The sequence below is a fragment of the Eptesicus fuscus genome, chromosome 19 (assembly GCF_027574615.1).
Source record: "Eptesicus fuscus isolate TK198812 chromosome 19, DD_ASM_mEF_20220401, whole genome shotgun sequence".
Lineage (NCBI taxonomy): Eukaryota > Metazoa > Chordata > Mammalia > Chiroptera > Vespertilionidae > Eptesicus > Eptesicus fuscus.
The window spans coordinates 19240344-19261987 of record NC_072491.1 but is presented as its reverse complement, the minus strand read 5'-3'; the positions used below and the strand labels follow the sequence as shown (position 1 = coordinate 19261987).

At 42.3% G+C, this 21644-nt stretch overlaps 1 protein-coding gene across 2 annotated transcripts in view; it reads left to right on the top strand.

Moving 5' to 3' along the window:
- Nucleotides 1-21644, top strand: part of SYBU (syntabulin) — a 74969-nt gene that overhangs the window by 23938 nt on the left and 29387 nt on the right. For both annotated transcript variants that reach the window (XM_054708648.1, XM_054708647.1), the window contains exon 3: nt 1662-1859. In XM_054708648.1, coding sequence (XP_054564623.1) covers nt 1662-1859 — 198 coding nt within the window. The remainder of the gene's footprint in view (nt 1-1661; nt 1860-21644) is intronic.

Below are 21644 nucleotides of genomic sequence, written 5' to 3'. Positions count from 1 at the left end.
CAAGAGGGGTTCTCATCACTCTGTAATTCATGAGTTCAGGAAGAACATAGCACACTGAAATGAGCAGCAAAGGCAGTAGGCACAGACAATGCACCAAGCACCATTCACTTCCTGAAGTAGACTATTGAGGTCCTATGTGCACTGTGTCCAAAAGTTAAAAAAAAAAAAAAAAAGGATATTAGGAGAAATAAATCATTTTACCAGTACCAAGTTCACTTATTCCAGGAACTAGGCTATTTCATAATAACTTAAATGAAGGCCAAAAATGAAGCAATGGCAGTTCTCTTCAGATGGATTCTAAATTCAGGCAATCGGTATATTTTATTCAAGCTTAGTTCTATTTCTGTCTTTAGTCAAGCTATGGAGTTTTATGATAGATTTTCATAGATGGCAAATTATTTTTAGTTCCTTTAATATTCATAAAAATATAATACTTCTAAAAGTTGTACTAAATGTCTTCTATTTTATTTTATTTATTTTGTCTAACTAGTTACTAAGGTAACTCTGGCATCAAAATATGTTTGTATAACAAAGCTATATTTAGTACTGAAAATTACCACTGATTGATTAGTTTGAGTGGACATACTTTTAAGTAATATTGATTTGCATTAAATTCCCATAAAGTTCTCCTCATCAAAGTATACATGAATTAACCAACCATCATAAATATTTAATAAGTGTGGAAAGCACTTATAGGAGTCAGCAGCACAACTTTCCTGTTTGCTGAATAAGCGTCTACACAGGTCACTTCCCATCACGCATATTAATTTATAATAATGACAGTGGTAATAATCTGTAACTTGAAAGTTAAGAGAACGTTTTGAGTATCAAAATTCATTTTACCTATTTACCCCAGACAGACAGAAAGACACTAATTAATATACTTTTGGATGTACATAATAATAAAACAGGACCACTTCTCTCTGCTTCCTTGAACTCACAATGCCGGCTCTCTTATCTCTCACTCTGTTAACCAAATGGTGGGCCAAGTGTGATCAAAAACTGGGTGTGGTCAATAATATTCAGGTAACTTTTTTTCCTAACACAGACAACTCTGAAACTTTCTCATTAATGATCCAGGTTGCTATGCTGAATTTTTACTAACCCCATCAAAAATCCATGGACGTTTAGAACCCAAAAGTAGATTACCTAATGTGTTAAAAAGAGACAAACCTTTAGGTTTTGAGAGCATGAATGTTACAGAAATATTTGTGATCCTAAAAGCTTATAAGGTATTGCCTTAAAATAGTTTTTCGATCATTGATATTTTTTATTATTTATTTATTTTATTTATCTTTATTGTTGAAAGTATCACAAATGTCCAATTCCACATTGACCCCCTCCATCCCACACCCATCTTCCCTAAGGCCTTTATTACACTACTGCCTGTGTCCATGGGTTATGCATATATGTATATAAGTATTTTGGTTTGATAATTGATATTTTCTCTGTTAAAATGATTGACCAAAATATGGAAAACAAAAGGAGAGTCATTTACAGGCATTAGCCTGGGGCTTGATAAGCAAAGTGTGTGTGTGTGTGTGTGTGTGTGTGTGTGCACGCACGTGTGTGAACATATGTGAATGGCTCACTGTATGTTTCTCTCGGCCATCATTGATTTCCTCCTCCTCACTGAACACTTATTGATTCCTGTCTTCCAGATGACACTGGCTGTCCTAGTAGCCAGTCCGTGTCTCCTGTGAAGACGCCCTCGGATACTGGAAACAGTCCTGTTGGCTTTCGCCCTGGAAGTGATGAAGACTTTACCAGGAAGAAATGCACAGTTGGAATGGTTGGCGAGGGAAGCATCCAGTCAGCTCGACATAAGAAGGAACCCAAGTCAGGCCTTGTAAAGCCAGGTAAATGCACTTATATGCATGTTGTGATCAGCGTGGTATGACTGCAGTGATTTCACACTTGAAATGAAACACCTGTATGTCAAGACAGGGAACACTAATGCTGTACCCAGAACCCAGAAACATCTGTTTTCAAAAAGGATGTGGGACAAAGAGTGGAATATTTTTCTGCACTAGTTGTTAAAAATTGAGACATTATAGTGATATGAGTACATTATAAAGACATCGAAGATGGAGCAACGTTGAAGAAATGTAAACTGGATGATCTAGTAGACATTTAAACTCTATAATTAATCCCAACATAAATTATATTAAGAAGTTACCATCTAAAGTGCCCACAAATTATGAAACAAAGAGGTTAGCTTGATGCAGATCTTTAGGGCTGAGCATACTTGCAAACCTAGTTATTTTATTTGCTTTTAAAGATTGAAATATGAATATGATGTTATATGTGCCAATTGTACCGGTTACTAATGCAGATTTTCCAATCAAAGAAAACACGATAATTTCAAAAGAAACATCAAAAGTGCTTTATTCAAAGTAATGTCTATTGCTAGCTACACATTTCCCCCATCTTTCAGCTAATTTGAGGATACCGTCCCAATAGAACTTTTCTTGTTTTGAGACAAACCATTCAGAGTCCCAATTTTCCACTTCTTCGTACGTTTTGAAGTGCTGTTCAGAAAGTGCGAGTGCCATTGATCAGAATAAGTGGTAATCTGAAGGAGCAAGGTCTGGTGAATATGGCGGGTGGGTTAATACTTCCCAGGCAGGATCTTTTATCGTGTCTTTCACTAGTTTTGAAGTGTGTGATGGTGTGTCATCATGAAGCAAAAGTACTTTGCCGTGTCTTCTGGCCCAGTCTGGTCGTGTTATGATCAAAGTGTGGTTCTAATTGATTATGTGTTGTTGGTAGCGATCAGTATTAACAGTTTCACCTGGTTTTAGAAGCTCAAAATACACTACACCTTCCTGATCCCACCAAACGCAGAGCATTGTCTTCTTTCTGAAGCGGTTTGGCCTTGCAGTTCACGTTGATGGTTGACCTGGATCAATTCATGATTTTGTGCGTCTGGGATTCTCAAAATAAATCCACTTTCATTGCCAGTCACAATTCCATGCAAAAAGGACCTTCTTTCGTGCCATTGAAGCAACATTTTACTGATGACTTTTCAGTTTTTCATTTGTCTCTCATTCAGTTGATGTGGCACCCATTTTCCTTTCTTTGAAATCTTTCCCATGGCTTGTAAATGGTCAGAAATTGTTTGCTGAGCAACGTTTAATCTTTCTGCAAGTTGTTTTTGAGTTTGACACACAAATTCATCCAATAATGCGTGTAATTGTTGGTCTCCAAACTTTTTCGGTTGTTTTTGACGTTCTTTGTCTTTCCCATCGAAATAATCGCTTTTAAAGCGTTTAAGCCAGCGTTCACAAGTATCTTGAGATGGAGCACGTTCACCATAAGCTTCCCAGAGTAATACGATAACTTTCAGCAGCACTTTTCTCCAAAATAAAGTAATGCATTAAAACTTCCCGCAAATGCTCTTTTTTTTTTTTGGCCAGAAATTCCACATTTTTAAGCGTAAAAATATCTATGATGTTAACACCTTCAGAAAATTTGACATATGAAGTTTTGAAGCTTGTTGTCAATACAACAAAATAGCATATATATCAAATTGCATATATATCAACATATGTATAGCTCCATCTATTGAAAAAAATTCTCATTATTAACCAGTACTCCTGATATATAGATATTCAAGAATTACAAAATATTAAAAACTATTCAGTGAACTAGAGATCATTATTGTATTGGATGAAATACCATGAATATTAGAAAAGGTCGATTTTCAGAATTTGCAATATATAAAGAAATATTTTCTATCTCAGAAATATGTACAGTCAGTGAGCAAATATAGTTTTAGTAGAACTGAATTTCTAACCTTACAGTAAAAGGACATGAGCATTGGCATTGTGAGACAACCTCTATATTGCATTATTTTCTTTAACATTCACAGTCATCCTATACATATTTATGAACCTGAAAAGACAGATGAGTAGCCTGCATGAGTCCTCATTCCTTACATTTGTCTTCTAATTTTTGTTTGGTGATGACATTACTGTGCGAGGGGCTATAGACAGCTTTATTTCAATGGAGGCAAAGCTTGGCAGGTGTCCTTTTCCATTGGGAGGTCTGGCATCCTCTTCCATCTCTGTCAACTTTTGTTCCTCCTGAATAATGGATGTGCACAGCATATCTTAATGGATTATGCTTCATCTTGCATTTAGTCAACCGAAGAGAACGTCACTTAATCTCAGAGCAAAACTTAAACTGTGTGAAAAGGAAGTCCCCTCTTTCCTGGGCTCCTGATAAATGACAGTCATGATGAATTTGTTAATAACCTATTGCTTTGGAATCATAAAAAAGAAAAGGGATGATACACAGTGGGGAAGACAGCATATGAAAAAGGAAGATGGATATGGTAAAAAGGGTGGTGGGTAGCCTCAATACTTAGGACAGAGGCAGTGAGGTAAAGCATGTCACGTAATTATAGACAAGAAATAAAACTATTACCTTGTGTACTGTGTGGGAGGAAAAATAATTTTTCTTCTACTCTTCTATGCGCTTCTGGCTGGTCTGATAATCAAATTGACATGAGACAGATTAACAGGAGAAAGTAACCAATCGTATTGCGAATGTACAAACGGGGGTTCCCCAAGCATATGGAACCCCTGGACAAATCAGGCAGTTGAGGCTTTTATGCACTTCTGGACAAAGAAGAGGGCGTCAACGGGGAAGTAAGCAATTCACAGGTGTATGAAAAGGAGCAAATATTTGTTAAACAAATTCTTGCCAGGCCACCCAGAAACAATGGGGCACAGAGGGGAGTCTAACAAACAGACTTTGCAACTTTCTCCCCGTCTGCCACACTCAGTTTATATTATACTAAGGTGATAGCTTCCTGAAAAAGCGGATTTTTCCTTGCAGATTCCTTTAGGCAGGTGAGCGGGCGGGGAAGTGAAAGGCTCTTCTTGACTCTTTTGGTTCTTAAAAATAACCAGCTTAAAGTGATATCCCCAAAAGGCATATTTTGGGTGGCAAAACTCGGCTTCCCCTCAGGATCCAAGGACAAGACCTGCCTCCCTCCCTCCCCCAGCTTCACGTGCCATAAAATCCACACCTTTGAAGTGCACAGTTCAGTGGGTTTTAGCATATTCAAAACGTTGTGCAGCATCACCACTGTCTAATTCCTGAACATTTGTATCACGCCCAAAAGAAACCCCGTGCCCAGGAGCGGTCACTTGCACACTCTCTTTCCCCCGGCCCCTGGCAACCACTTACCTAGTCTCTGTCTCCATGGGTCAGCCTGTCTGGGCAGCGCACATAAAGGGAGCCACGCAATGTGCAGCCTTTGGTGTTAGGCTTCTCTCGTTTAGCATAATGTTTTCAAGGTTCATCAATATAGCATGTGTTCGGATCAATAGCATTCTATTATGTTGATAAACCACATTACTAAATAGACTTTTTTTTAAAGGAAATTTAGGTTTATAGAAAAATTGAGGGGAGAAGACAGAGTCCCCAGGTACCCTCTCACCAGTACTACCTCCAGCTTCCCCGGTTACTAACCTCCTGCCTTGGTGTTGTGATATACAGCATCTTCTTTCTCCATTCACAGTCGATGGACATCTGGGTTGTTTCTGCTTTTTGTCTATTAGGAATAATGTGTTATGAACATTCATGTACGGGTTTTTGTATGGACATGAATTTATTTCTCTTGGATATATAGCTAGGAATAACATTGTTGAGTCATGTGGTAACTCTATGTTTAACTCTTTGAGGAACTGCCAAACTGTTTTTCCAAAATGGCTGTACCATTTTACATCCCCACCAGCAATGGATGAGGGCTCTGATTTCTCCACATCCATCCTTGTTAACAGTTGTTATTGCCTACCTTTCTTTATGATAGCCATTCTAGTGAGTGTCAATTGGTATTTCGTTGTGCTTTTAAATTTACATTTCCCTGATGGATAATGGTGATGCGTGTCTTTTCCTAACACATGGGATGTAAGTTGAAGAGTAGTAACCCTGTCATCCTCTTTCAGTTCTCCTAGTGCACAGGGTCGGTATATACTGGGGGCTCGGTCAACATTCATTGACCTCTGCAGCAAAGGTGCACTCTGGGTTTGAGAAGATAAAATGATGCTGGAAAGAATGTCAGCTTCGTGGATTGCACAGAAAAGGTAGATTTCATTGTGAAAGTAACATAGGATTGGAATGCAACATGAAATCATTTCATTTTTTGCTAGCCACCCCAAATTATCTACTGAAATATCCACCGCTCATTCTAAAATCATTTCACGGTGGTTAACAGTACAAGGAAACAGTGAAACACGAGACAAGTGTGGCGCAAAAAGAACAAACTAAGTTTAAATAGGAGTTAAGGTTTTCATTGACCTTCCTTGTTTTAATAATTATAATAAAGAATAACCATGTTAACATAAGGCTTAAAACTCTACGTGTGCACACAAAATTCATACCTAGCAAGTTTCTGATCCTGCAGAAGGTAATTGACTTGATAAGGATCAGCCACTTGTCTTGCTGAGAATGTTTAAGGCGTTAGGTCTTTATGAAGAAAATGCAGACACAAAAAAAGTAAGGGTGGGAGGAAAAGAGGAAGAGAGAGGGGGAGAGAGAGGGGGAGGGAAGAGAGAGAGAGAGGAAGAGAGAGAGAGAGAGGGAGGAAGGACAGTTGTCTCTTGAGAATTATGAAGGTCATGGACCCATACTCCAGAAGACTACCCATAAGCACAGAATATTGCATACTATTTCTGAGATTTCATGGATCTCCTTTATTAGGATTTACGAATCCTAGCTTAATGACCCTTGCCTCTCAGAGGCAGACCCTGAAATACCACTTTTGTCGACTGCTTCTAACTTCATCACTCATAGGTATACATATCACCTAAGCAGGTAAGGACCTTGTGCAAATATATTTTTTATTTGCATTTAACCAAGCTCAGAGGTTAAAACTTACTTTTTAGTTGCCTAAAATTCCTAAGGCGATCCCTGAAAACATTGTTCGAGCATTTGAATGGGACCCAATTCTGTACAGTAAGCTCTTTTTTTATTTAGAAAAATCTGCACCTTGACCCATAGTTCTCTGAACTTTCAGCAGAATAAACCTGTCAGTCACATACATGTGAAGAGAGGAAATCCTGGAAATGAGGCCCCTGGATGACTCCCAAACTTATAAAGTACAGAGACATAATCTGTTAGCCCCAAGAAGACAGAGTTCTCAGGTTAAAATGTCCCGCCTCCTCCCTAGCCCCAAGTGGCTGTCTCTCCTCAGCCCAAACCGATCTTGGTACACGCTCTACTTTTTAAAAATAAACCGTCTCATTAGAACCAATACCACTTTATTAAAATAGCAAGCAATTAGTGTCTCTTGGATGCTCACGGCCCTTGAACAATAAAGAACAACCATTTAATTTTAGGTTGGTTGTTCTAGATTCTGGCAAACTGCTATGCACCTCAGAAAGGAGTTATTGAAATGCCCCTTTGGACATTACCAAAGAGCTGATAATGCTGACTGTCCCTGATGCAGAAGGAAAAGGAAAAATAGGTACTGGCCGCCAGGAAGGGCTTAGGAAGGTGAGCTGCGCAAGCCCGCCCCTTCCCAACAGGGCACCATGGGAGCCCTGCCCTCCTCCAGGCACGACTCCTGGAACTTCTTCGAGGCAGCGAGCCTTCTGTTCTTCTGGCTTCTGTCAATGCCTGTGCGGAGTTAATGGAAAATTGCCACCAAAGAGCAAAGGAAAACGTCCCTACAGTCCAGTTGGATCGTGGCTTGATGTGTTCCTTTTTTTTTTTTTTTTTTTAATATATTTTATTGATTTTTTACAGAGAGGACAGGAGAGGGATAGAGAGTTAGAAACATCAATGAGAGAGAAACATCGATCAGCTGCCTCCTGCACATCCCCTACTGGGGATGTGCCTGCAACCAATGTACATGCCCTTGACCGGAATCGAACCCGGGACCCCTCAGTCCCCAGGCCGACACTCTATCCACTGAGCCAAACCGGTTTCGGCATTGATGTGTTCCTTTTACCTACAAGCCAGTTTAGCAGACGCTGACATGGACTCTCCAGAGCTTAAAAGGGTGTCTGTCGTACAGGAGGCGTCCGTCACACCCCTCACTGAGAATGGAGCGCACACTGTGTGCGAGGAGTTCTGTTTACTGCGGGGGGAGCATCGGGGAGGATGTGGCAACGCTGACCTCAGTGTCAGCCTGCTCTTAGGGAGCGTCTGGCTTCAGGAAGAAGACTGTGTCCTAAGCCGGGCCTGCAGGACCTAGCAGAAAGAAAGGAGTGAAAGGTGAAGGTATTCCAGCTGGGAGCTCGGGGGAGTCTGGGGGCTGGAACATTCCTCGGCCCAGGTGCTCCTCCTAGATTTCGTTTGCAGTTTTCCTGAAGAGATTTTTTTTTACTCAGAAAGGAAAGGCCTTAGTTGGCTTACTGCTGGTACATCAAGTGGCATTCCTGGGCCTCCGTTTATGTTGATTTACTGCTCGGGGAGCACTGTATCTTACCCTGGAAGAAAAAGACTCAGTGCCAATGTTTTACAAATACAAGCCCCGAATGCTTTCTCCAGAGCAAAGGAAACAGTGACGCAAGTTAAACAAATAATTAGAAAATGTGTGCCCAGCTGGCGTGGCTCAGAGGTTGAGCATGCAGGAGGCAGCCAATCAATGATTCTCTCTCATCATGGATGTTTCTATCTCTCTCTCCCTCTCCCTTCCCCTCTGAAATCAAGAAAAAAAGAAAACGTGAAAGGAAAAAAAAACCCAGCAATTAAGTGGATAGGTCAAGAGCAAATAGTCGGGGCCACTCTGATTGTAAAGAAATCCACATTTAGAAACTGAAATGTTGAGACCTGCATTTGAAAGATGCCACCCCACCGTATTTTATCGACATTCAAACCAAGTTAGTATTCCCTTATCATCAGATGGCTCCCAGGCTACTGAAATTGGAAACCTGGCCAGATGGACTATAATAACTTCGCAACAATAACGGAGGATTGGTTCCTTTAAGAAAACTATTTCCCACATTCCGAGGCATTTGCTAGGAAACTCGGAAGGGCACCAGCTAGGTTAGGGACTGGTCACTGCTTCCCTCAGCAGAGAGACGTCCTTTCACACACAGCCCACAGCCGACAGCCGTCCCTGCGCTTATCACAGGCATCGCGCTCACTTCAAAGTGAGTTCTGTGAAATGAGAGCTGGACAGCTTACCTGGGGGAGGCCATTCGTATAATAACTTGCGCTGCCTGGAGGAGAGCTGAGAGCTTCGAGTTAACAGGGCTTCTCGCCCGGTTACCTAACTTGTCCTACCTTGCGGGGGCGGGGTAGAGGGTAGGGGAAGGGGGTGCTTTCTAACTACCAGATTCTCAAGTCCAGCATACGAGGTTGAAATCTAGTGTGCTCTTCAGCTACTTGTTTTAGTCTTGAAACTCAGTGGTTAGCATCTGTACAATGGGTTGTTGTGAAGATTAAATAGGTGAATGTTAAGTGCCCGATGTTGGACCTGGCACAAGTAATTTTTTTTTATTGTTTTAAGTATTACAAATAGTAGTACATATGTCTCCTTTTTTTTCTAATTGACCTTCCCCCAGCCACAAGTAATTTCTCCGTAATAATGGTCATTGGTAGCTCCTAAAATAGATCACAAATTCAATGCACTTTATTTCCAAGAAAACCCTTAAAACTCTCTTACACTGAACTTATGTTTATTTGAAACAAAAGTCTAGCATGTCGTGTTATCCCAGTTTATGTAAATCTGGAGGAATGTTTGCTATAGGACAGTGACAAGAGTACAGTTTGACAGCTGGTACGTTGCCGATGAGGAAAGAGATGGGAGAATATGAAAGAGCAGACAAAAGACCACTGAGAAGCATTTAAATGTTTAAATGCTGTGTAGCACTTGGTGCAGTAATTAATGTCCTAGAAAGAGAGTGAGTCATTGCAATGGTGGAATTGGCAGAAAGTGATGTGTTTGGGGGCAGAAAAAGGTCTTAAGCATTTGAGAAATATTTTCATGGAGTACAGAAAACTAGACTTTTAGTGCCAAAAAGAGAAGATTTTGGGTATATGGAAACTTTCAGCACTCTTGGCAAGGTGCTATTTTTCTAATAGCTTATAGTTACAATCAAAGGGGTTGCAGCATCTCGGCCCAGCCTGAAATAACGACTGTAACCTGTTCTGGAGACTTACGAAAATATCTGGGAGAACATGTAATTGTGGGCTTGGATAACACTGAAATGGGATTTAAAACACTTTTTAGCTAATATTTATTGAGCACTGACTGTCCCAGGTTAAATCTGAGCACTTTACTCATTTTGCCTTAATGTCAGTGCTAAAAAGGGAAATCATTATCTCCTATTTTACAAATGAGGAAAAGGAGGCACAGAGAGGTTGAGTAACGCACCCAAGGTCACACAGCTTGTAAATGGATTTTAAACAGAGTAAGTTTGCTCCTAACTCCTATCCACTGCACAGGTAGTGAGATCTGCTTTCAAAGGATTGATTTTGATTGCAGAAGAGGAGTGTGATAATCGAAAAAGATGTGTTGCTGTAAGGCAGAAATTATTTTTCTCTAATGTTTGTATAGCCCTAACAAGTCTTATTAATTTTTATAAATTCGCTGATACAGTCTATATGTAGATTCTGCTGGCAGTTGCTGATAACAAAATCAATGAACATTAGTGTAACTTCAATGAAATACAGGAAGTTGAACACATAAGGCCGTTTGGATGCCGATTAGTACAAGAAACCATGAGGATGTGAACATCAAAGAAATGTTAAGGTCTTCAGTGTTTTCCCCATAATTGTGAACTGGTCCTCGCTCTACTTGTCAAAATGTTTATGCGCTGCCTGCCTATCGCGTAAGCAAAGATCATTAGACCTTCTCAACCCAAACAAGAGCTTTACTAGTACATTGATGCTGAAATGGGTCTCTGGAACCTCCTTTCACCCTGAATACAGCAGAGACTGTTCTGTGGTGGACGACTGTAACGTCTGTCGCTTCCTCCCAGCAGAGACCAGAGCAGTAAAACCAAGCTGCACGGTGATGAGTGGACGTCTGTTTATGTTTAGGGCGGGGTTACATATTTACTTCATGCCTTCCTCCCACTGTGCTTTTGAGGATGCCCCCAGTCAATGTAATGCGGCCAAATGGTCCGTTAGTGGTTTTTCCCGAAGAATTCGCCGGTTATAATCCTCTTCTCCCCAAAGGTGACTGCCATCCAAATGCTGGCTCACTAGGATTTATTGCATGTACCATGTTCTAGCCACTGATTTGGGCGCCGGCCAAGCGCTTACTACGTGCTGTAACGTGTAGAGAACGAAGCACTACAGTCTGCCACGCAGAGCAGACACTCCAGCAGACCACACACCCACTGCTGGCAAGAGAAATAAACCTGGAAACTTGTTTCACACACAGACTCACAAACCCAGAGCTGTAAATCGTGCAGCTATCTGATCTTCTTCCTCAGTGAGGAGGAGAGTTTATTGAAGAGGCCGTCGGCACGTAAAGGCAGAGGCCTAGTTAAGGAGATCCAGCAAGGGATGGTGAAATACCCGGCGACCGCTTGGAGCCATTCCACATCCTTCAGGGGCGGGAGGAGGGTTGAGGTACCCAGAACCCGGACAGGGAGAAGTCCCAGGCTGTATGTGGGAGCAAACTCTGCCCTTTCCCTGACAGGTAAGGAGCCAGAAGGATAATTACCCCGCTCCCTCGGTCTTCTTCATCGGTGTAATTTGTTGTGGGACATTTTGGTATACTGTAGGGTTATTGACAAAAAATAAAAAAAGTGATGTGTTGAAAAATATAGTGTCTTCATTTGGGAAATTCAGTGAGTTACAGTCTTCCACCAGCTAAGCCTGTACCCGATAGCGCATGGATGCCAGTTGTGGTTAAAGGGGTCACGCTCAGGAGCCTGGCTACAGTGGCCTTCCGTTCTCAGATGCAGAGTCTGGAGTGTTTGTGGCACTGCAGGAAGGAGATCACCATGGAAGAGTCTAAGGAAGACTTTCTATTTCTAAAGGAAATATACACCTCTTACTTCACCACATACAAGATTTCTGCTAAAGCCAGGTTGGAATCCCAGCTGTGCATTGACTGGCTGGCATTCATTCATTCAACAAATAGGTATTAAGCATTCACTACTTGCTGACACCATTGTCCCAGGCGTTAAGGGTAGAGGAGTGAAAAAAACAGACAAGATGACTGTTCTCATGAGCTGCCTTTAACACGGGGAGATGGCTGACACACAAGCAGAGAAACCAGATGAGTTCAGATAGTGACAGTAAAACAAGGCCATGCTATGATGACAGTGACTGGGGATAGGGCATAGGAGTGTCTGGGGAGATGACCTTTGAGCTGAGAATTTAGCCATAATCCTTCACAGTTAGGGAGAGTTAGGGGGTGGGGTGGGGGTGGGACATTGAGTTAGGAAGCGAAGGGTGCTAGCAGGTGAGGTCTGTATTGTTAGAGTGATGGGAAGCCATTGGAGGGTTTTAAGAAGAGAGACACAACTTAAGTTACATGTGTTGGATCCTTCTGGCTACTCTGGAGCTTGGATTATGAAGAAATGAAACTGGAAGCAAGTACACTAAATTTAGATGGCTTAGAAAGGAGTCTGTGAGACTAGAGAAAGAAAAAAAGTACAGGGTGAGGCAAAAGTAGGTTTACAGTCATTTGCATGGAAATATTACAATAACGAATAAATGATAATACAAGAATAAACTCTGTGTGTTGTGTACTCACAGCTGTAAACCTACCCTTTCCCAATCCTGTATATGAATACAATGTATGTGACAGAATATAAAATCCCCCATTTTCCTAATGAGATAAAATATGTTCGATTTATTCGCTAACTTGAGTAAGCCTTTAGAGATATGGAAGAAATAGTCAATATCTGGTTGGTTTTTTTGTTTGTTTCTTTAGTTGAACATATTTGTACTCTATTATTAATTTAAAAACATTGACTTTGTTCACCATAGTTAATTTTTTAAAATGTCATTCCATCTTTCTCATCCTTAGAGCTGCTTTTCAACTTCTCTGTCTTTGCCAGAGCAAATCCTCGTCACTTCCAATCAGTTTGTTTGACATACAGCAGTCCTGGAATCCATAGTCTGGTGCCTATTTTCAAGAGAAGTCCTCTGAGGACATGAGTTCAGTTACTGTAAAAAGAGACCCACACAAAATACAGGTGTTAAAAGTAAATGAAGCTCGTTTGTCTCCTGTTAAACAGCACATACTGGTAGGTATTTGGGTAACCCTGGGCTGGTAGGCAGCTGAGTTGTTGACTATCATCTACGAGCAGAAGGAAGTGGGGGAAGGACCCCTCCCCCAGGACGCACAAGTGGCATGTGTCATTTTTAATTATATCCCAGGACATCTTGGTCACCTGTTATTATGGAAGAAGGAGGGCATGGAGATGGACATTGGAGGACAAGAGGCAGGTTGTCACAGCATCCATGTATAGCTTGGAGACAGTGGGTTTTGCTGTTTTCCTATAGATCAGGCGTCCTCAAACTACGGCCCGCGGGCCACATGCGGGTGTTTTTGCCGTTTTGTTTTTTTAATTCAAAATAAGATATGTGCAGTGTGCATAGGAATTTGTTCATAGCTTTTTTTAAAACTATAGTCCGGCCCTTCAACGGTCTGAGGGACAGTGAACTGGCCCCCTGTTTAAAATGTTTGAAGACCCCTGCTATAGATGTATCTGAGTATCAGGACCCAAAGCCGTTCAGTTCCTGAGCTCAGTTAGCCAGTCATAGGAGTTATTGTGATCTCTACAACTTAGCCATGGACTGTGTTGCTATTTGAGTAATCTTCAAAAGGCTGGAGGAGTCGTACCACAGGAATAATTAAACATCTGTTTTTCAGTTTCTTGCCCCCCTTCATATTAAACAGTCCTGGCAGTTGACCTCTGAAGGCAGCTCAGGTTAGCCCTGATGGAGGTCAGTTCAGATTGATGAGTCTTTTTCAAATGGGGACTTTCTGTTCAAAGAAGGTAATTCTAGAGAGACCTCTATAATAAGAGGCTTTGGAAAGACACGAACACAAAGGGATTTCTTTTCTGGGAGGGAGCTGTGGGCGGAGGGTACCTCACCTTATAGTTAGACCTGGAATAGGGTGGACCAGGTCGCCTGCAGAGCAGCGGGGCAAGAGGAGTTCAACCCTGAGTGGAAGGGTTTCTTTTGTAACAAAAGAAACATTTTTTTCTTTATAATATGGACGAATAATTAATACTTAGCCTTTTGAGGTTGCTGTGGGAATCAAAATCTGTGTGGTATATAGCAGGCTATAGTCATCACATCCTGTATGTTTTGCAAAACTCAGTGTCAGCATTTGGCAGGAAGCTGGGTTTGGAGAGACGGTATTTGCCCAGTGTACAGTATGTGCTCAACAAATGATCACTGTCATTACTGTTATAAACGTGAGCGATGAGGCACTTTCCAAATAGCACATCTTGAAGGCATTTGAATGTCCACTCACCATCTTGTCTGCATCAGCCCTGTTTTGTCAGGGATGCCTCCTTACGAATTATTCTGATAAAACGGAGGGCTTTGGTAGAAGCTTAATAAATGTGTTTAGTCCAAGCAATCTATTTGGAAGGAATGTGCCAACCGTTATTGCAGAGTGCCCTCAATCCTGTTCTCTCCCTTTGGCACGGTGGACCTCTCCTGCTCCTTTCTCCCGGGCAGCACTGTGAAGTGCCTTGCATAGTTAAATAGATGGAATTCATGGAGTCCACCAAGCCTTTGCCTCAAAGCCTCGCCAGCTTGCCATTAAATTTAGGAATGTGTGGGGTTTGGATGTAATTTCTCCCTTGCCCACTGGGATATAATCATTGTACAACGACTCTTAAGTGTCATGCTCCAACATTGTCGAAGCATTAGCCTTGACTTGTGTAGGGATTCACTTCTCTTCGGCAATCTGGTATTTCTTTAAATGCTTTGTGTCCATTCATGAGGCGATGGTTTCATTTGAAATGCTGCAGTCACCAGGGAGAAGCTCCCGTGCTCTTCCCTGATTGGCTGGCATTCCCTCTGCCTCCTGTTGCTATGGTGCCCAGCAGAGTAACTTCCTTGCCCTGCACATGTAGGAGGCTCGGTCTCCATGGATACCCTACTCTGAGACTGTACTCCACTAAGGGATGAGCTGCACACACTGTATTTCTGCACAAAACACACCCCAGACTGTGGTGGAAGGCTGTGTGCAGAGGCAGTGTTTGCCATGAAAGTCTACGGAGCTTACCTTCTAAGTAAGTAGTATTAGTCACAGTAAGTAAATGATTATATTGGATCACAGGGGATATGCTCTTTGTGTACGTGTGTGTGTGTGTGTGTGTGTGTGTGTGTGTGTAAAGTTAGTGTGGTAGGCTAAAATTGTCGCCTAAAAGCAAATGTTCAGCTCTGCCTTTCACAGATTCTGAATGCAGAGTCTATTACTGTAAACTATTAAAAATACACACTTATATTGTTCTCAGTAGCTCTTGTCATAGGTGAGTCTGTTTGTATGATTTGAAGCAAACAAACAAACAAACAAACAAAAAACAATGACCACGAATGCTTTCCTATTAGCACGCTCTTCTAATCCTGAGTATTGCCTGTTGAATTTGTAAATGCAGAGCCTGGCCTTGCCCAGTGGTGTGCCGGGAATGGATGAACACACAGCCACAGCGAATGCTGATCGGCACTGCACAGAGTTTGCAGTGGGCCTCGGTATAGACTGAGGCGCGATGTATTTATTATCAAGAGAGAGCCTGCTTGTGTGACCATGACAGCCAGTTCACCGTGGGAATTACTCAGAGCACATCTCTCGGGCCAGTTTTAACTTACTTTTCCCGTGTGGCGTCCGGTAGAAATTCTGAAGCTCTTCGTGCCCATGGAACTGGGATGTGGAAGAGTCTTCCTTTCATTAACTGATTTGATCTTTCACTTCCTCTTTACTGTACATTTTAAGAGCTTAAGGGGTTGCGTTTTCAATGTTGTAAAAGCACATGAGTCATCTTAAAGTGATTCTCATCTGCTGGGCAAATGATGAATGCCTGTGGTGTTAAAATTAATTAGTGGAAGCAAAAGAAAGGCTACACATATGGTAACCCCAACTCCAGTTCAATAACTTTAATATTGTGTAAAATTTAGATTTTTAGACTGCCCACAGGAGGTAGCCGGCGTCTAGCAGCTCTAAACAAAAAGCAAACCAAGCGCTCTGTTGGTATAAGAGAGATTCATTTTTGTCCTATAAAAGAGTATTGTGCGAAGTTGTAAATTTCTTTTATTTTTCTGTACTCATGACCATTTAGGCAAAGGACAACCAGTGTGACATCATCTTTTCCAACTGTTAGTCATGGTTCAATTTTAATTGCCTAAAATGGTGAAAAGCTACCACCCTGTTGGTACTGATGATGACTGTTCTGGCTCCGACTTTGTCATTGGGGTCAAGTTTTAGGTCATTGCCTTGCCTTAATATTTTATAGACATAATTTCCATCCAGCAGATGAACAAGGGTACATGGTAAACTCTGTAGATACCATGGTTTTAGAGACCTGGAAACTACATTGATGACATTTAACCCAAAGTTTTTCACCTCATTAGTATTTACACAGCCCCATTTCCCTTCCTCAGTATGTCTATCTCTGAAAACTCACATAGTTAAGGACTTTTTTTCAACCTCAAAATACCTGAACTCCTCTCTAAAACTGTTCCCTCATCTGTAGAGTGGAACAATGATAGGACCTATGACAAAAGTCGCTTGGAAAATTCAGTGATGTAAGGGCACCTGGCATACAATAAGTATTAGCTGCTATTGTATTATGATTACTACTAGCGGCCCGTTTGCACGAAGATTCGTGCAATAGACCTTCATTCACCTGGCTGCCTGTACCAGTTTTCTGCCGGCACCAGGGACCCAGGCCTTGGCTGTGGCCACCGCCTTCTGCCTTCTTTCAGGGGCTCCGCCGCACCCCAATGTCCCTGCAACGGTTTCCTGGTGGGCGTGGCAGGTGGGTGTAGCGAAGGTACGGTCAATTTGCATATTCCTCTATTATTAGGTAGGATATGTACTATCATTTTACAATGCCTTGTAGTCAAGGGAGACTGTCCCTAGTAGCTTGAACAGTTTTTTGGTTTGGTTCCATTCAGCCTATCAAATTTCCTATCAAATACTTTCTAAGAACCTTCTAACTAAGTGCATGGCATTCTGATGGAAATGATAGCATTCGATGTCCATGAAAATGTAGGCAACAAAATGTGAGCTATCCAATTCGTTTTCTCTTTTCAAACGTGTGGCTACATGATGTTGCTAAGTCACTCTGCACTTTCAGAATGAAAGGTTTGCCAATTAATTTTGCTGCCATAACACGATAGGTATGTAGGATACCACAATGGATATGCAAGATAAAAAAGACTAGGCCACATACCATAAGTCAGTTAATATTTAAAACAAATTAAAAGTATGACAATTAAAAATCTGGGTTCAAACTTTAAGCTTCCTTCCTTTCCTGAAAGGATTTCCGTTCAGAGTGCAGTCATGACATACTTTGAAAAGAGAGCAGTTTCATTAAGTTGAAGTTTGGGGAATGCTGGGAGAGGAAGAGATGGGGAATGATTGATTAATCTGTATAAAAATGGGCCCCATGCTGGGATTTTTTTCCTTTTTGCACTAATCCTGTGTGACATCTGAGCCAAGAAAAGTATAAAACTGACGCCATATGTGCAGAGCCTGCCGGTGCTGACTTTCAAACGCATGAAGAGTTGACCCAGATTATATTTTGCGGCTTTATTTTTATTCCCATGTCATTTTCATTCCCCGTTTCTTCTTTCTGGCATATTCTCTTCCTTCCATCTGTTTGCCCTGGCAAGAATGGGGCATGTGCAGCAAGGATTATACCAACTCGCTTGAAGGGAAACAGGGAGGACATTTGTAGGATGTGATTTAAAGCGAGGTCTCTATTATTAGAGAGTAAGGGAGTGGGAGGAGGTAGAAGAGGGGGAAGGGGGGTAAATGCTGATGGAAGGAGATTTGACTTGGGATGGTGCACACCCAGTACAAATACAGATGATGTATGTTAGAATTATACACCTGAAACCTATAGAATTTTATTAACTAATGTCACCCCAATAAATTCAATAAACATAAATAAATAAGTAGATAGATAAATACATAAATAAAATGAGGTCTCTAGAGGCTGGGGACTTGTAATCAATGCATGTCCATAAATACTAAATATATTTTTCTAAACATGATTTCAAATGCAGATTCACTCAGATAATGTACTTAGAATAAAATTAGCCTTGTTTCAAGGTCAACGTTAAATTCTTAGCAACATCCCACTGCCATGGTGACCTTTTACCTATACTCGACGGATCTTTGACGAAAATCATGCCCCACTTTCCTTTCACCGCTGCTGTCATACGGGCACATGGTCTGATGGTGCCCGTTTGTCACGTGTTTGTTAGGTGCTGGGTGCTGGGTGCTGCTGTCCTGGGCTGGGGGGCATATCCGTTCATGGCAGCTTCGGAGGGAAGGGGGCCCCTTGTCTTGGGTGGCGGCAGCATTATTCAGAGAAACTGGATCTTCCCGAGTCTTTGGCTTCTTGTCCTCATCCCCGTGGCTGAGATAGGCAGGCTCTGCCAGCAAGATCTGATTTCTGCCGAGGCGACTGGCGGGCCTGACTGTTCTTGAGAGGCTGTGCCTGAACCTGATACCGGGTTGCTGCCTGACATCCAATGCTTTCCCCTCCTCGTTGGTGGGAGAAGGGAAGGGAGAAGGGAAGCCACGGGCTGAGAAGCGCTGGTGCCTACAGAGCAAGGTGTAGGGCCTGCAGGCATGCCGTCCTGTCGTCTGGTGTCCTGCCAAGCCCAGCCTCCCAGGGGCAGCAAAGGGGTTCCTCCGTGCTAAGCTGGGGCATTCTTGAGTTTTGGATGGGATTCTCCAACTTAGCATTCCCCCCACTTCCTTTTCTCCTTAGTCTCAGCCATCATTGAACAGAACTGAACCCAGTAATGCTCCTCATTTGTTTTTTCAACACATACCGCGTGCCTGGCAGTGAGCCACACAACAGTAAACCAGGGGCTCCCTGCCCCTGTGTGGTATGTGTCTGTGGCACCTGCGGGGTCCGATGCATGCTCAGACGAGGACCACGGAACCCAGATCTGGGGGTCTGGGAAGCCGTCCAGAGGAAGTAATGCTGTGTCAGCACTTAAAAAGGGTGAAACCAGGTTTTTAAGTGAAAAGACACTTGGGGGTCTGAACTTGGCATGCCGTTGCTGTTAACGTAAGTGCTATGCCCTTAGAGTTTTCAAAATTCTTTTGTTATGGCTGCCATGTTATATCCAAAAACTCTCTTTCGGGTGACTTTTCTCTACTAGAATGTGAGCCCCTCTAGGACATGGATCATGCGCACTCTGTCTCTCTCCCTCTCCCTCTCTCTCTTGCTCTCTCTCCTTTTATTATCTTTTATTTAAAACTAATTTTTGATGTTTCTTCTATTTATTTTTTAAATATATATATCTATATCTATCATATATATGTATATATAAAATGTGATGCACAAAAATGATATATATGTAAACTATGCAGTATAATAAAGTTCCACCCTAAGAATTACCACCTGTCTGTGGATTCGCCCAGATCCTATTCTCTGTCTCCAGCCCCCGACCCTCCCCCACCCCCAGAGGTGACCACTGTATTGAAATGTGTGTCGTATCATTTCTTTGCACTTAAACATCATTTGATGACCTTAGGTTATGTGTCACTAAAAATAAGTTGGAGCACAATGAAAAACTTAAACATGGAGCCGTGTTGTCTTTGCCGTGTGTTCTCCATAATTAGCACGGTGCCTAAAACTTAATAGGTGCGCGCTAGACGTCTGTGAATTAATGGATATGCCCGAGAGCCGAGAAGATATTTTTGTGATTCTACATGATTCTACATGCTAAGGCGATATTGGAATTCCACTTCAGTGGATTTGTTCCCTTGGAGCCTTGTTAGTTCCTTCTTTTTTGGGGTGCTTACAGGTGTAGGCTACAGAAAGTAGCCAGGTCCTATTTAATTGTTTGGGGATATTTCCAAACTACCATTTCGACTTCTCTCCATTTTACTGGCATGCAAACCGTCCAGGGCTCCTAAAGAGAGTGGCCTTAGTTTTTTTGTCATGGTCTGCTTTGCTTTTCCATTCTACTGTGGCTTTTCAGAGAGCATTGGAAGGTGGAGAGAATAGAGAACACTGAGTACACTTGGACTTAGAAGTTAACTTGTTTGGGGGGAGGAGGGCAGAGCAGCTGGACAAGCAAAGGGTTGGCCTGGGAAGCAGTGATCCGTGCCAGATGCCACTTTGAGTTGAGATCCTGGGGAACATTCCATTAATGAGCCCATGGAAACTCGGGGCATAATGTGTGTGCAGAGTATAATCTAATCATGGGTGTGCTCCATTCTTTTTACATGCTGCAAACCACACAAGAATTCGTAGCGAACTCTTGTAGGGGACATTCAGAAACATTGTGTTCAGAAGCCTGAGAATCCAAAGAGTTTTCAATTGATCAACAATGGTGGGAGGTGAAATTCAGGTGCGTGGAGCTGGGAGCTCAGTTTGGTTTGCAGAATTCCTTGTCTCTCCCCAGCAGGTGCCCAGCTCCGAAGGCCACAGTGGCAGTGTAGCGTCCCAGGTGAAGTCGCCTCCCTGGGCCTGCACTAGGCTCCCTGGGCCTTGAACAGGTGTCCCAGGGCAGGAGGGCGGGAGCTGTCCCACCTGCCTTGCACCTGTTTTCCTGCAAGCCCATCCCCTGATCCAGAATCCTCTGTTGTGCTGCCAGGTCTCCTCCTGGAAGCATTTTCATAGGACTTCATTATCCCCGATGCTTATGTTAGCTCCTTGAACACGTGTCTGAATTAAAACAAATGCCCCCAGGCCTTCCATTTCTCCATTGGCTTTTGTTTGAACACTCTGTATAGATGCCAAAATGGCCAGAATTGACCCAGCTTAATTGTTTTTATTTCATGGACGTTTGTGCTTGCAAAGAAAAAAATATTTGCATTAAAGATTGATTGCACAGTGGTAAATCTAGCATGGGTCTTGGAGTATCTCAAGCCATTGTGATTATTCCATTTTTCACATCGTCCTCAGGCAATATGAGAGAGGCCTCTTCCCCCCTTTCATTTCATAGGGATAATTCCTGTTTTGTTTTTCCGCTCTTTGGTCGTACTAAAAACATATCGTCATTCAATTGTTCTTTTATGTGTTAGCCCTGCCGTCAAGTATATAACATAAGGCGAGGTGTTGCTTAGTGTTTCACTTACTTTATGCTTTTACCGTTTTAAATCCTTTTGTTCACCTGGGGTTTTCAATGATTTTGAACCTGTGCAGTTACATTTGCGAACCTAAGATCGATGTGGAAGGGGACTCAATGGTCTGGGCTCCCCTCTTATTGTACAACTGTACAACCCATTTCCTAACTGTAATGCCCACCGGCCTTGCCTTCCAGCCTCCACAAAGCTCAGTATGTCCACAAAGCATCCCTCTGTTCATATCCCCACCCTCTTCAAATCTTTGCCATGGCTCCCTCTTGCCTTCAGAGTAAATGCCCTTAGCTTAGTGTCCCAAGCTCCCATGCACTTGTGTTAGCGTAGCATTCACACTCTTCTATTCTCTGGGTACAATGTACCATTTTGGCTGCATTTTCTCATCTGATCACTGTGTGCCAGCTAAACAAGGGATTCA